This window comes from Cololabis saira, chromosome 3, assembly GCF_033807715.1.
Source record: "Cololabis saira isolate AMF1-May2022 chromosome 3, fColSai1.1, whole genome shotgun sequence".
Classification (NCBI taxonomy): domain Eukaryota; kingdom Metazoa; phylum Chordata; class Actinopteri; order Beloniformes; family Belonidae; genus Cololabis; species Cololabis saira.
This window is the reverse complement of record NC_084589.1, coordinates 22,572,117-22,585,354: the sequence shown is the minus strand read 5'-3', so window position 1 is coordinate 22,585,354 and position 13,238 is coordinate 22,572,117. Positions and strand designations below refer to the sequence as shown.

At 41.7% G+C, this 13,238-nt stretch overlaps 1 protein-coding gene across 1 annotated transcript in view; it reads right to left on the bottom strand.

Annotated features, from left to right (window-relative positions):
- The window catches only part of st14 (ST14 transmembrane serine protease matriptase), a 32,838-nt gene extending 22,515 nt beyond the window's left edge, over window positions 1-10,323 (bottom strand). Inside the window, exon 1 of the mRNA XM_061716547.1 lies at window positions 10,101-10,323. Within this exon, the coding sequence (XP_061572531.1) occupies window positions 10,101-10,130 (30 nt within the window). The 5' untranslated portion in view covers window positions 10,131-10,323. The remainder of the gene's footprint in view (window positions 1-10,100) is intronic.
- Window positions 10,324-13,238: the final 2,915 nt, after the last annotated feature.

The following is a 13,238-nucleotide window of genomic DNA, read 5'->3' as shown; positions in this document are numbered from 1 at the left end:
GTGTTTTTGGATGTTTTTAAATATCTTAATGGTCTTGGGCCAAATTGTTGCCCTTTGGAAGGCGATGCCGGACTGCTCCTCCCCATTGAGGTGGTGTTGGCCTCCTGCTGATAAGCGAGGTGGCTGGGGTGGCATCCCCTCCTGTTGCACAGGGCTCCACAGGATGGTAATTCGTCTCTGGTCCCTCCGTGCTCAGCCTTACGTTATTCTAATCCGCGCTGTGCTAAGGGGGCAGTTTATTGTAGGGTTGGAATCAAATTTGTGTTTGTTACATGTCCATGTTTGTGGGCAGGGGCTTACTGTGCATATTACTGCGCTACTTTGTTTGTTTAGGACCAAAATACAGAGACTTGTGCCATGTCATCCAGACCGCTCAGGTTTTCTGGTTCTGGTTTGCTCTGTGTCCACAGAATCAGAACCAAACATGGAGAAGCAGCATTCAGCTTTTATGCTCCAGATCTGGAACAAACTTCCAGAAAACTGCAGGAAAGCTGAAACTCTCAGTTCCTTTAAACCAAACCTAAAACTAATTTGTTAACAGCTGCCTTTCACTAAATTATTCAAAAACGTAGGTACTAAATTGTAACTCTAGCTTAAGTCTAACTTTTCTTTATTCTTCCACTGTAACTCTGTATTAATTTATTTTTTTCTCCTCTTGGCTTTTCATGTTTTTTATTATGTAAAGCACCTTGAACTGCCTTGTTGCTGAAATGTGCAGTACAAATAAACTTGCCATGTCTAAATTTTTATGTATTAAAAGTGCTGTAAAGATTTAATATTATTATTGATCATCAACATTTTAGAAGGAGCCTGGCTGTTTTGGGACAGATTGGGAGTATCTTATTCTGCCCCATACTAATGGGGCACACAAGCTGTAGTTATTATAATAAATAATAACAACAACTTGCATTTATATAGCACCTTTCATGGAACCTAAGGTTACTTTACAATAGTCGTATATTATTCATTCAATTTAATTTCTGATCAAAACAGTTTATTTTTTTTATCCATGTAGGACCAGCTATCTAACAGATTTAAAACATTGTTGCAGGGCTTTCTTTGTTTTTTAAATGACTCTAGGACCATGAAGAGCCAAAAAAAAAAAAAATGTAATCGCCTCAGTGTAATCGAGGAAGATGGTGTCACTGCAGCAGGTCACCTGCTGCGATGTGACACGCCTTGCTCTACTTCCCAAGAGCGGCAAGCTCACACACGCAGCTGGTATGCGTTTGAAACCCGTTTAGCAAAAATGACAAGTCTACGGCATTCATAGCTCCGTGGATTCGTGCAGCAAGTGCTGGCAGGAATGATGCGATAACTAAAAGATAAGCCTTGTTGAGAGCGGAGACGTGGCCCTTTAAGATGTGCGTCTGTCAATGTGCTGTATGTGTGTCTCCTGCAGAATTCTCTCGAGTGGGTGGATTGAGAGACGGGGTTAGGGCCAGTTAGTAATCAACACACAATGAATTCAGCGCCCGTGGCCCATGAAGTGAAGAAGCCCAAGTGCCATTAGGGATGGAGAATCACTTTGGTATTAAATCAATTTGTCAGATGGGCTGCCCCTTAAGATGGGGGCTCAATTACATGAGTCTAGATGATAACTCATGGCAATTAAGGCCCATCCCTGCCCAGCTCAAACTTCCACACATGCTCTCTAATTGGAATCTGTAACAGCAATCATGAGCCAGAATGAGGAGAATCATTAGATATGGGGTCAGCAAGAGCCCCAGGGTTCTTCTCTATCAATCACCCTGATCACAGCCTAATAATACATTACACATTCTTCATCATAGTCCATTTTTCACTCCTAAAAAGACATTCAATATTTGAACTATGAGTAGCATTTTTCTACTCGAGTGGTCAGCCATTACTGTATTAAAGAAAAAAAGTTACGGCATCCGGACATTAAAGTGTAACGGTTAGTGTTATAAAACAATCTGGGTCACAACACTGCAGTCACTTGCCATGTGTTGTTTCTGTACGGTCTAACCAGTCTGACAAGTGGAATCACTGCTGTAAGGCGCGGTTAAGACATGCTGTGTACTCTTCAAGGAGCGAGGAGTTGTGAGTTTCTGGGTAATTTCAACATCAGTTTCTCAAACTCTGACTTACTGGCGGTTGACTCTGTCACTTCTGCTCGGAATGTGTGCATCATAACTTAACCATCAGATCCATCCACTCAGCAACAGCTCGCAGAGGAAGCACCCCAAGTATGATAAAATGATATTCAAAACAAGCAAAATGCGACTAATACAGGAGCAGCGTAATCTTAAACCATCCGTACCATCTGCAGGATGTAAATAGACCAACTTTAAAGCTTTAAATTAGCTTTTATACATAAAGGTAGTGCTATAAGAGAAGACAGGAGCACTCCCACACACAGTGAGAAGCATGTTTGTGTTTTCTCTCCAACGAATAACTCAACAGCACCTTATATTGTGCAAATATGTCTTCTTTAGCCTTCATTCAAGTCAAGCTCCCTCTTAATTTCTTCTTTCTTGGAAGGTAAATGACCATACCACATTTCTATGAAACAGTAAACTGTAAACGAAGCACTTGACACTTCACAGTGAACCAGTAGCCTTCACTTACAACTGAATCTCTCATGTTGTTGCTACAGTATATTCATTTAGCTGCTTCAGCGTCATGATCCTGGTAGAGCATAGACTGATTCACCAGCACATTTCATTACACTTCAATAAAACAGTCACCCTTCATGTGATGAGTCACATTGGTACTTTTTTTCTTGCCATTACTAAACAGATGACATTCGACAATCAGCCAAGCGAGCTCTGCTTTATGTCACAACAAGCACCTTTGACCCCTTAACTGTCAAGTTTTTGTGAGCTACATGAAAGGAAAAGTCTAGTTTTCAGTTTGATTTACAGAGCTCATTTATTCACACATGTGGACCAGTTCTATATACTGTATAGTGTTCCATGTCATAGACCACTGATGTACGTCACTGACTCAGGGATCTATTGAGAGTCCAAAGTACTTAACAACTGCAGCTCTGCTTTTCTGCGCTGTGAAGACGTAACTACAAGTAGGCGGGTATGAAACAGGTTGCTTGTCTTTAACTCTACACACCCAGACTGTTTCTTTTACTTCTTCTAGTGTCAGTGATGTTGACTTAAATGACACCACTTGAGGGGGAGGGGGGCATACATTCATGGGAAAAATACACCTTGCATTCTCTCAATTCCTAGGTGTTCCATATCAGGACGTAATCATATTTTATTATTAATATTAATAATATTAATAATAATAATAATAATAATAGCAGCAATTTCATATATCCATATCCATCCATTATCTATACCCCCTTTATCCTTTGCAGGGTCACGGGGGTCTGCTGGACCAATTTCATATAGTCAATCAAATTTGGATGAATGACAAAAAATGACATATTACTGTTTCTCATTATTCCATAAAAATAAAAGTATAAGGTGTATGAGTTTTCATAGTAAACCTCATAATCCAATAGCTTGTAATATCACCAAAAGAGCAATAAAGTTGAGATATGGAGTTTGATTCAAGTTGTTGTTATGACCCAATGATTCTGTTGCAGGTTTGCTGGTGTATTCAGAGTACAGTATTCACACAATTTCAGCAAAGCATGAGAAGACAGATGGTCTCATATTTGAGACCGTCTGTCACATTTGTGGCAGACTCAGACCGCCACGTGTCCATAGCCTGTAACTGCACAACAAGCCCAAATCATCACGCCTCCACCACCGTGCTTGACGGTTAGTATATTCGCTGCTTTTTGGCGCACGTAGTGCTTTGCATTACAAGGGAAGAAAAACTACATAAAAACCATATTTATTCTCTTCTGGCAAAAGGACATTGTGGCAAAGTCTTGTGGTTTGTTCCGATGCAAGTTTGCAAACTTAAGCCATGCTGCCGTAGTCCTTTAAGAAAACCCTTCCTGGAAAACCCTTCAAAACAGGTCTTTTCCTGACTGGACCATCATGAATTATAAAATTCAACATGCTAACTGAAGCCTGTGCAGCCTGAGCTGGAGCTCCTTGGTTTCTGACAGTTTCTCTGAGCATTGCATGGACTGGCTAATGTTGTGCAAAGTCTCCTCCTAACCCCTCTGCGGTCGGGGTCAATGCAGTTTCATGGCGGGACGCTGGCTTTTTCCTCGGTTGCAGTAAAAAAACGTATCAAATTTTGCCATTTTTGCTTTAATATCATCCTGGCTCCTTTTTTCTTATCTCTTTTGTGCACCGCTTTTTTTGTTTGGGGTTGCTTAACATGATGCTACGCTGTTTTTGTCATCTATTTTCTTGCTTACTTTTTTTTCCTCGCTGAAAACTCTAATATTAATGTCTGTGTTCTTACATCTACTGGTGGTGAGTTAAGTGAACTTGATTTGCAGCACCCAGTTGATCTCTTAATTAATCTGGATCAAATAAAGCTGTACATATGGCTAAAACATTAACTTTATTTTGTTTTTTCTCTCTTCCCTCCATGAAACAGTCTTGGAAGTCTTGGGTCAGGACGTCACCCACACGGCCCCTCCTGCAAGTGGTGAGCTCACAGGTGGGCAGATCCAACGCTCTTGTTTGTTTGTGTTGTGCTCAGTTGGGCTGTGTGGATAAAGACCCAACCAGAGGGCACTCACAAACAAGCCGCGCCCCCAGACTTTTGCGCTAGGGCAGAGCCGTAGTAGCCTGCATCCAGGCAAAGAACGTTGAGGACTTAAAGTTCTTGGGGTCTTATTCACAAGTAAAGGAAGAATGGAGTGGGGAGATCAATGGTCAGATCAGTTAAGCATCTGCAAAAATGTATATTCTGTACTGCTTTGTTTCAGTGAAGAGGCAGCAGAGCCACAGGGCAACACTTTCTACTTACAACTCAAACTATGTTCCTACCCACGTTACAAGCCATGGATAGTAACTCAAAGAATTTAGTCTGACACAAGCAACTTCCCTCCAGAAGGGGGCTGGACTCTTAGAAATTGGGTGCCATTTAGTCTGAACATGAAGTAGAGTCACTGTGCTTCTACGTTAAGAGGAGCCAGTTGAAGTGGCTCAAATATCTGGTTATGAGGCCTCTTGGACACTTCCCTGCAGAGGGGTTTCTGGCATTTCCAACCAAGATGAAGGCCCCAAGGTGGACCCAGGACATGCTGGAGAGATTGTGCCTGGGAACGCCTGGAAGATCTGGAGGAGGTGGTCGGTGAGAGGGAGGTCTGGACCTCTGCTACGCCTGTTGCCCGAGCAACCACAACAAATAGACAGAAGTCAATTGACTAAAGCTGGGCATACACTGTGCGATATTTTAAATCGTTTGAGACAGCCCCATCTCACACTGCACGACTAGATCGCAGAGTTCAAAAGTTCACAGCCCACGATTTATGGTCTCACACTGTACGACCCGATGCTCTGATGCGACCCCGTCTGCTCACACTATACGATCATAATCCTCACGTCGGACTTCTGTGTACTGGAACTCGAGGCCGGTTTTGGGGCAGGGGTGGGCTGTGCCCACCCAAACGTGCGTCCTGTCCACCCGATCAAAGGTTATGGGGATCCTTTATTTTTTTATAAAAAAAATCCCCAAATGTAGGCTACCGTTTCTGATTGGGTGGGCACTGCGCATCATTTTTAGACAAAACAATGAACGCATACCGCAAAAGTTGTGTCTCGGCAGAGGGAAGTGTTCAGAACAGCACAGAGCGCACACTAAAGGCTGATTTATGGTTCCGTGTTACACCAACGCAGAGCCTACGGCGTAGGGTACGCGGCGACCCGCACTGTACGTGGAAATGCAGCCTTTTTTTCTGCTATTAAAACATGATTTGTAATGTGAATTTGCAACACTTAAACTAAAAATAATAGTTTTTGACGTGACATCAGAGATTGCGCATGCTCTCTGCGAAAGGATGAGGCAAATCGGGTCGCAGCACTGGTTCAACTGTGCGATGCCTTCACGAGGAGCGACCAGGATTTCAAACAGGCTTGATTTTCTTGCGACCTCACGATTCGTGATCGGGAGCTCGTTGCGAGGTGTTAATCTTTCGTCGTTACCCCACGTATACTGCAAGAGGCACGAGCAACGATTGGGTCGAAATCCGTCCCGATCCAAAAAATAGTCGCACGACTGGAAAATCGGCTCAAAACGAGCCGATAATCGCACAGTGTATGCTCGGCTTTACTGTAAATGGATGAATTAATGACTGAATGGATGAGTATTTATACATTAAAAATAATCGGTTATTATATAGTTTTAGTTACCTAATTTTCAAGTCCTGCAAAGAACCACCTGAAATATTTTACTATTATGTGCTGGGGCATAAAAGCGTAACATTGAAAGAGAGTAAATGTTCCGCTTCACATTACTGTCTGCACTGGTATTCTTAGTGTTCTGTAAACTGACTTGGGGCCAATCCCAATTCTCCTTCACTCGCCCTTCTTTTCTCCACTCGCACTTCTTTTCTTCCCTAACCCCTAAAAAAGAAGGGGGAGATTTTAGGGCACTTGAAATCAAGGTGCCTGTCCCATTTCTCCTACTCCCCCTCGTTTTCATCCCTAACCTGATCAGGAAACCCAGAGCTAAAAGCTGTTTTAACTTCAGCTGTAGCGCTGTTAATATGGCACTTTATTAAGTTTTAATATTTTTTCAGGCATAAAGGTAACCTTAAGATCCGCAACCTGGGCTCAGTTTATCCAAATAACGCCTGTTAAGAAATTTGACCCGATGTTCTCGGAGATGAGAAGAGCCACCGCCCCCGGGGAGCAGCCTCAGCTCACAGCCCGAGAAGAGACGTGTCCGCCGGGTCAGGCTGCTGCGTCAGCCCCGGGAAAGAAACTCTCTCTGGGACGCAGCTCTGTTGAGAATTATGCTGGCTGAAATAAATCATTAAGGAAGATTTTGGTTTAATAGATGAAATCTAACAGTTGTAGCTACGCCTGTTAAGAGATTTGCTCCGAAATTTAGAGATTTCTGTCTGCCGGCTCCGGAGTTTGGGTCCGCGTTAAATCGACGCAGAGCCTACAGCGTAGGGTACGGCGTACGGCGCGCGTCGCCGCGTATATCGACGCAGACCTTACGGCGTAGGTTGCGTAACCTCCGCCGTAGGCTCTGCGTTGGTGTAACGCGGAACCATAAATCCCTTTATTCTGCCGTGATGATCTGCAACTTTATCTGAAAGTGTGTAAATTACCCAGATAACAGCTGGATTACTTTGTGGTTTCTGAAGACTATTATATCAGAAACATCCAAAACAAATCTGACGAGTCACAGGATAATTTTCTCTATTTCTCTGAGACGAGTCTGCCTGTTTGCCTTCGGTCGGCGAGTCAAATCGACGCAGAGCCGACGGCAAAAGCATTCTGGGAGATTTTCATACCCCCTCGCTCGCCAAGTCAGCATCTGAAATCCCTCGATTTGAAGGGGCTATTCTCAGCCCCTAGCCCTCGTTATGCCCCCTCCCCCTAGGTGAAAAGAGGAATTGGGACACCACTACCTTCACGGGAACGCGCAAAAGTTAGGGTTAGTGAAGAAAAGGAGGGCGAGGGGGAGTATTGGGACGCAGCCTTTCACATGTGAGAGAGATGGCCTTCTTGTTTCCAAAGCTCTTCTGGGCCTTGCTGGTGTGGCTAACAAGGCTAACCAAGTGGAGCAACCAATTAGTGCAATTCAGACTTTAGCAGCATCATTAATTTTCACTGAATATTTCTCAGCCTCCACCATACACATACACACACACACACGCCGGCACATAACTCTGTGCTGCCAGCGCCCTAAATTATGGTATGGTGCAGATCCAGCAAAACAAATTTAACAAAATAACAAAAAAGGGAACCAAAGAGTCGCTACATTGGCATTACTCCACGCAGACAAAACACTGGAGAAACCTGAGGAGGCCTCATGAAGTGCACGCAAGTTTCAAGCTCCAAGCTTTTTAAACTTTTAAATGGAAAGCATAATTCAGAAGATAAGAGACATCACTTTCAGCAACATGTCCGCTTGACTTTTGTTGCTCAGTGTCAACACGACTGCACGACTTGAACGTGGGAGCCGAAACACAAAAGGAAAGTGGCACAGCTTCGCCTGAAGAATTATTTACAGACTGCTCTGCTGAGTCACCACGTAAACAGTCCCACTACATTAATCACAGTATTTGCATTCCCACTAAGCTGACCTCGCCATCTGTGAAAAAAAAATTAATTTTCACAAAAGGAAGAACAGGCTTTTCTGACAACAGATTCAGATTCATGCTAGTCATTAATGTAATTACGAGCATACACTGCAACGGCTCCAAGATGAGGTCAGTCAAGGGGTGGTGTGAAACATCTTGTTGTTTTCTGTTACTGTAAAACATGGAAAAAATGTGCAACACGTATCTATATTTTTCTGCCTCTTAAAGTTGCTCTTCGGTTAGTTCAATTAGGGACCTTTTTCTCTTCTACCACAATAAATATGCAATTAAACTCTGAAAACATTAAAAACAAAACTACTTCTAAGTAAGCCGGTAATGAATGGAAGTGATTTATTCTTGTTGAGTTCCAACATTGTTTTGGCTGCACTTTTCTAGACTTCCATCTTCACAGAACTTTCATTTGTATTAAATGGCTCATATTGAGCTCTGAGACCCTGGCCAGCCATACCCATTCACTTCACAAATATTGTCCGCTGTGAAATGGATCTGCTACCCCTCCCATTAACAGCTGCTTCCACCGGTACAAAATGTACCAAACCAACCACAGAAGGGAAGAGTTGGGCATTATATGACTCATACAACCGCAACCAAGAGGTACCACTCACAACAACCAAGAAATTGAAAATTGACAACGGTCATTCACTGGAGTTACATGTTACATGTGAATACGTCACATCCATCATTTCTCTGATTGGCTGTGTGCCCGAAAGCAAAGTTGAATCCAGAGAAACCAGACTTGTGATGAAGAGGAAACAAATCAGGATGGCTGGTCATATTAGAACTATGAGCTGCAGGTTCAAATATTCTAATAATGAGAGATAATGCTTATTTTACAAGAAACCTCCCCTCATAGGCTTTGCTTTATTTTAAGACACTAAATTATGCGCTTCTTCAGAAATCAACACTGTTTTTACATTAAGCTGCCAGTTAATTATTGCCAGGCAGGTGAAGTCGAGCACAGCGGACCACTGACTTGTAGTCATTAATGAATCTCTTTGCACTGAGAAATCCACCTTTAGCTAGCTGTTACTTTTTCCCCACCCACACACTCAGCTGGTGTTCCAGTTTCCAGCAGGACTGAATTTCAACATGAAATAACACTTATTATCACTTAGCAAACAAGCCTGCTTCAAGGAAAAAGAAAAAAACATTACACAGCACCACCTTTGTGTAGTATGTGTTCATAATTAGAGAAATATGAATGTGTTCATTGGTCAACTGCTGTGCTACTGATACCACCTACACCTTTGTGTGCAGGTACAATGGAGAAAAACAAAATCAAAAACAAAAAAGGGACTGCTGTGAATTTGGATCAAAAAGGAGCATGGATTCCTAAAAGCCCACAGGAGCTTTTAAGAAATAGTTTATTCGTCGCCAGTCTAGTCAAAACCAAGATTAAAAATCAAGTTACTGTCAAATTGGCTATCATGCATACCAGTTTCTAAATTCTTCATTGACATAAAATGTATAAAGGCTGATTTATGGTTCCACGTTACACCAACGCAGAGGCCCTACGGCGTAGGCCCTGCGTCGATTTAACGCAGAACCATAATTCAGGCTTTAAAAAAAAATGGATGAGCGTCAATCAGCGGGCGGTTCTCACAGCACCAGGGAGGCAAGACTACGATTCAACTCCAGTCTCCCAAACACACCTGTCCACCGAACGAGGGGCGAGGCCCAAAACATACTGATGACCTTAGTAGAAAGTCTGGCAAGGGGGAAACGTATATTTGGAGGGGAAGGGGCTTGAAATCTGCAGTCGTGTGTGTCATGGACGCACACTATTCAGGCCAGGGCCCAAAGCAATTTGGTCACGTACAAGAACTGTGTTGTGAGAAACATCTCCGTTTGTATATTAACTGCAATATAATAAAAATAATAATTAATAAGCAATAAGTCGCCATGTGAGGTGTGACAAACTTACGTTCTCGTATTCATATCTGGCGGATTGCATGTTGGAGAACAAGATCCACCTGGAATCCGACCGGACCCGAGGAAAATATTTCTTCTTAAAAACTAACTTGTTCTCCGTATCAAAAGTAAGGACAAACAAAACTTAAACTATAAATATATAGTGAACTGGAGCCTGGTAAACTACTAGTTTCGGTCACGTCTTGGTCAAAGAGTGGAAGCACCTGAAATCATTCTCTTCCTCGCACACCTATGACTCAAGCCACGCCCACTTCACCTGCCCTGCTTACAAGCCACGCCCACTTCACCTGCCCTGGTTACAAGCCACGCCCACATCACCTGCCCTGCTTACAAGCCCCCATAGCCTACCTGTGTTAGAGTTTCACTTAACTGTGTTCCACTGGACTGTCTAGCCTGTGATGTTAATCATTTTCAATGCGTTGACCATTGTAAGGACTGCAGAAAAGTTTTATTAATCCACGTTTCTCTCTGGAAATGTTCTCTTTATTTTCATTGCATGTGCTCCCCCTGCTGGCCACATGTGAGTATTGCTATCAAAGGTTTGGAAAAACCTTTTGCCATTACCCTACCTTCCTTTTTATTCAATCCACTGCACACAATGTTTTGCCACTCCGTATTCAGTTGGATTCCATGAATATTTTACTTTTAAATTGACAAACTGATTTATTTGCTGAATAAATCACATGTTCACGAGCATGTGATAATATATCACCATGATGCTTCATAGTTTTACGGTATTTGGATACATTTCTACTTAGTTTTTCATTTAGGTGTGCTTATTATTTAGTCATGCAGAGTTCAGCCATTGGATAACAGTGGCTATTCAAATGATTGGATAAAATACATTAAATCACATTCTATAAAACAGTTTGACCAGTATTGCAGGAAGAATTTAATACAAATGAACTATCTACAATAAAACACTGGTATTTCCTTTTTCATTAAAGTTGTGCTTCATCATTTTTGTAATATTTTTATCATTAACTATTCAAGTTATTTCCAACCTGCAACCCTTAAAGAAAAGAAGTATGAACTTTCAACTCATCTGGTTTATATCTTATGATGTGGCTGTGATTTGAGGCAGACATAAAAAACGTGCTTTCTTAAAAATCAGTGTGCCCTGTGACTTTGTCACTTTGATGCTTTGATGTGATGTTTTTCATTACCAAATTTCGACTTAGTAAAGGATGTTCTGGAGAAAGTTTAAGGGATATACTTAACAGAGCTGAACAATAGCTCTAAGCTACTACAATGAATCACTTCAGTGTCATCTGAATGCTGCTGTTCGGATGAGATATAAGGCAATGACATTTTACTCAGCACATATTGGAGAGGACATGGACAATTGCCAAGGGAAATATTGAATATTTAATATAGTGCAATTACAAAAGAAAAGTGGATACTAGGATCCATTCATGGTATTTTGGAAATTTCCACCCACCTATAATCTTTCTTTTAAAAAAGGCTGAGGTGTGACATTCATTTGGTCTCCAAACTCCCCAGAGTCCCAATTTAATGGAATCTAACGGTATCTTTAGGAAATCCCAGTCCGCAGAGACACGTGACCTACAGGAGATCCTACAGGAGATATTGCCAACACCCCAGTGCCAAATACTCCAGGACACCTGCAGATGTTCTTCGTCCAGACCTTGACTGGTCAGAGCTCTTTTGACGTCATGTGAAGAACCTGCTTAACAGGGGAGTCATAATGTAATGTCTGATTGATGTATACCTCATACATTTTAGGGGATGGTGTATAGGAGAAAAGAGTTTTTCTTTCGATAATGATAGATGTAAGATCTCAAATGATTCATTGGTGTACACATGATTTTCAGGGAATCTCTGTCAGCAGTTTCTGAAAGTGCTGACAGTTAAGCCAGATGGAAGACACCTTTGGGCCAAATCTTGGCTACATTCTGGCACTTATGGCTCAGTTATGGCCCTGGCAAGTGCAACATAAGTAAGATGTGCCATAGTTCATAAGCTGGGCCAGACTTTTGTGTTGACATGCAGTAAGTAAGCGTTAGGAAGGCAGTGGTGGCAGTGGCGTCAATTCAGGGGAAGCTAAGGTATGGCAAGGTTATGAGTCACAGAACTTAACTTGAGTATCAATCAACACGTCCAGCAAATACTCATCACAGAAATCTGCTATGTAGCTTATCTGTGTGGTCAAGTAAATTGGAAGTTTTTCAAATGCAGTCTCGCTCACTGCAAAAACTCAAAATCTTATTATATTTGTCTTATTTCTAGTTAAAATGTCTCATTTTTAGTCAAAAAATCTTATTACAGTTAAAACAAGAGTCATCACCAGAAAAATAACTTGTTATTTGACCATTTTCAAGTAAATTTTCACTTGAAATAAGTAGGAAAATCTGCCAGTGGGACAAGATTTATCTTCTCATTACAAGCTAAAAAAACCTTGTTCCACTGGCAGATTTTCCCACTTATTTTAAGTGAAAATCTACTTGAAACAGGTGAAAATGGTTGTTTTGGAGTCTTGTCTTAAATGTAATGAGATTTTTTTTACTAAAAATTAGACATTTTAACTAGAAATAAGACAAATATTCTTGTTAAGATTTTGAGTTTGTGCAGTGTATAATAACTAGTGAAATCGATCATGTTGTTCTGATTTGCATTTGTAGTTATTCTATATGTATTAAGTAATAGAATAATCAATACAAATAGACACAGAGTAATTCCATAAATGTATTTAAAAAACAAACATTTACATTTTCCCTTGAAGCCAAGGTGTGGCGGCTGCCATACCTTGCCTGAGTGGTGGCCCAAAAGCCCAAAGAATATGAAGAATTTAGCCATGTGCGATGAACATGTAGCCAAGTGAGAAGAAACAAGAGGGATAACTTTCATTTAATAAAAATATTATTGAATCCTTTATATCTGATTGTTAGGTTAAGTTAGATCAGAATATTTCTCCACTGAGTGTAGGCCTGCTTGTCTGTTTGTGGTTTTCTAATGGGCCAATTGGATTCAAACTCAGCTCGTCCTGCATGTCGTGCACTCCCGGCCCATCACCAGCAGATGTCTCTCTTTCCTAAGCCAAAGCGAGGACGCCCTGAGTGAAGACTATGATAAATACCCGCAGAAACAGGGCTTGGTTCTGCCAGACTCA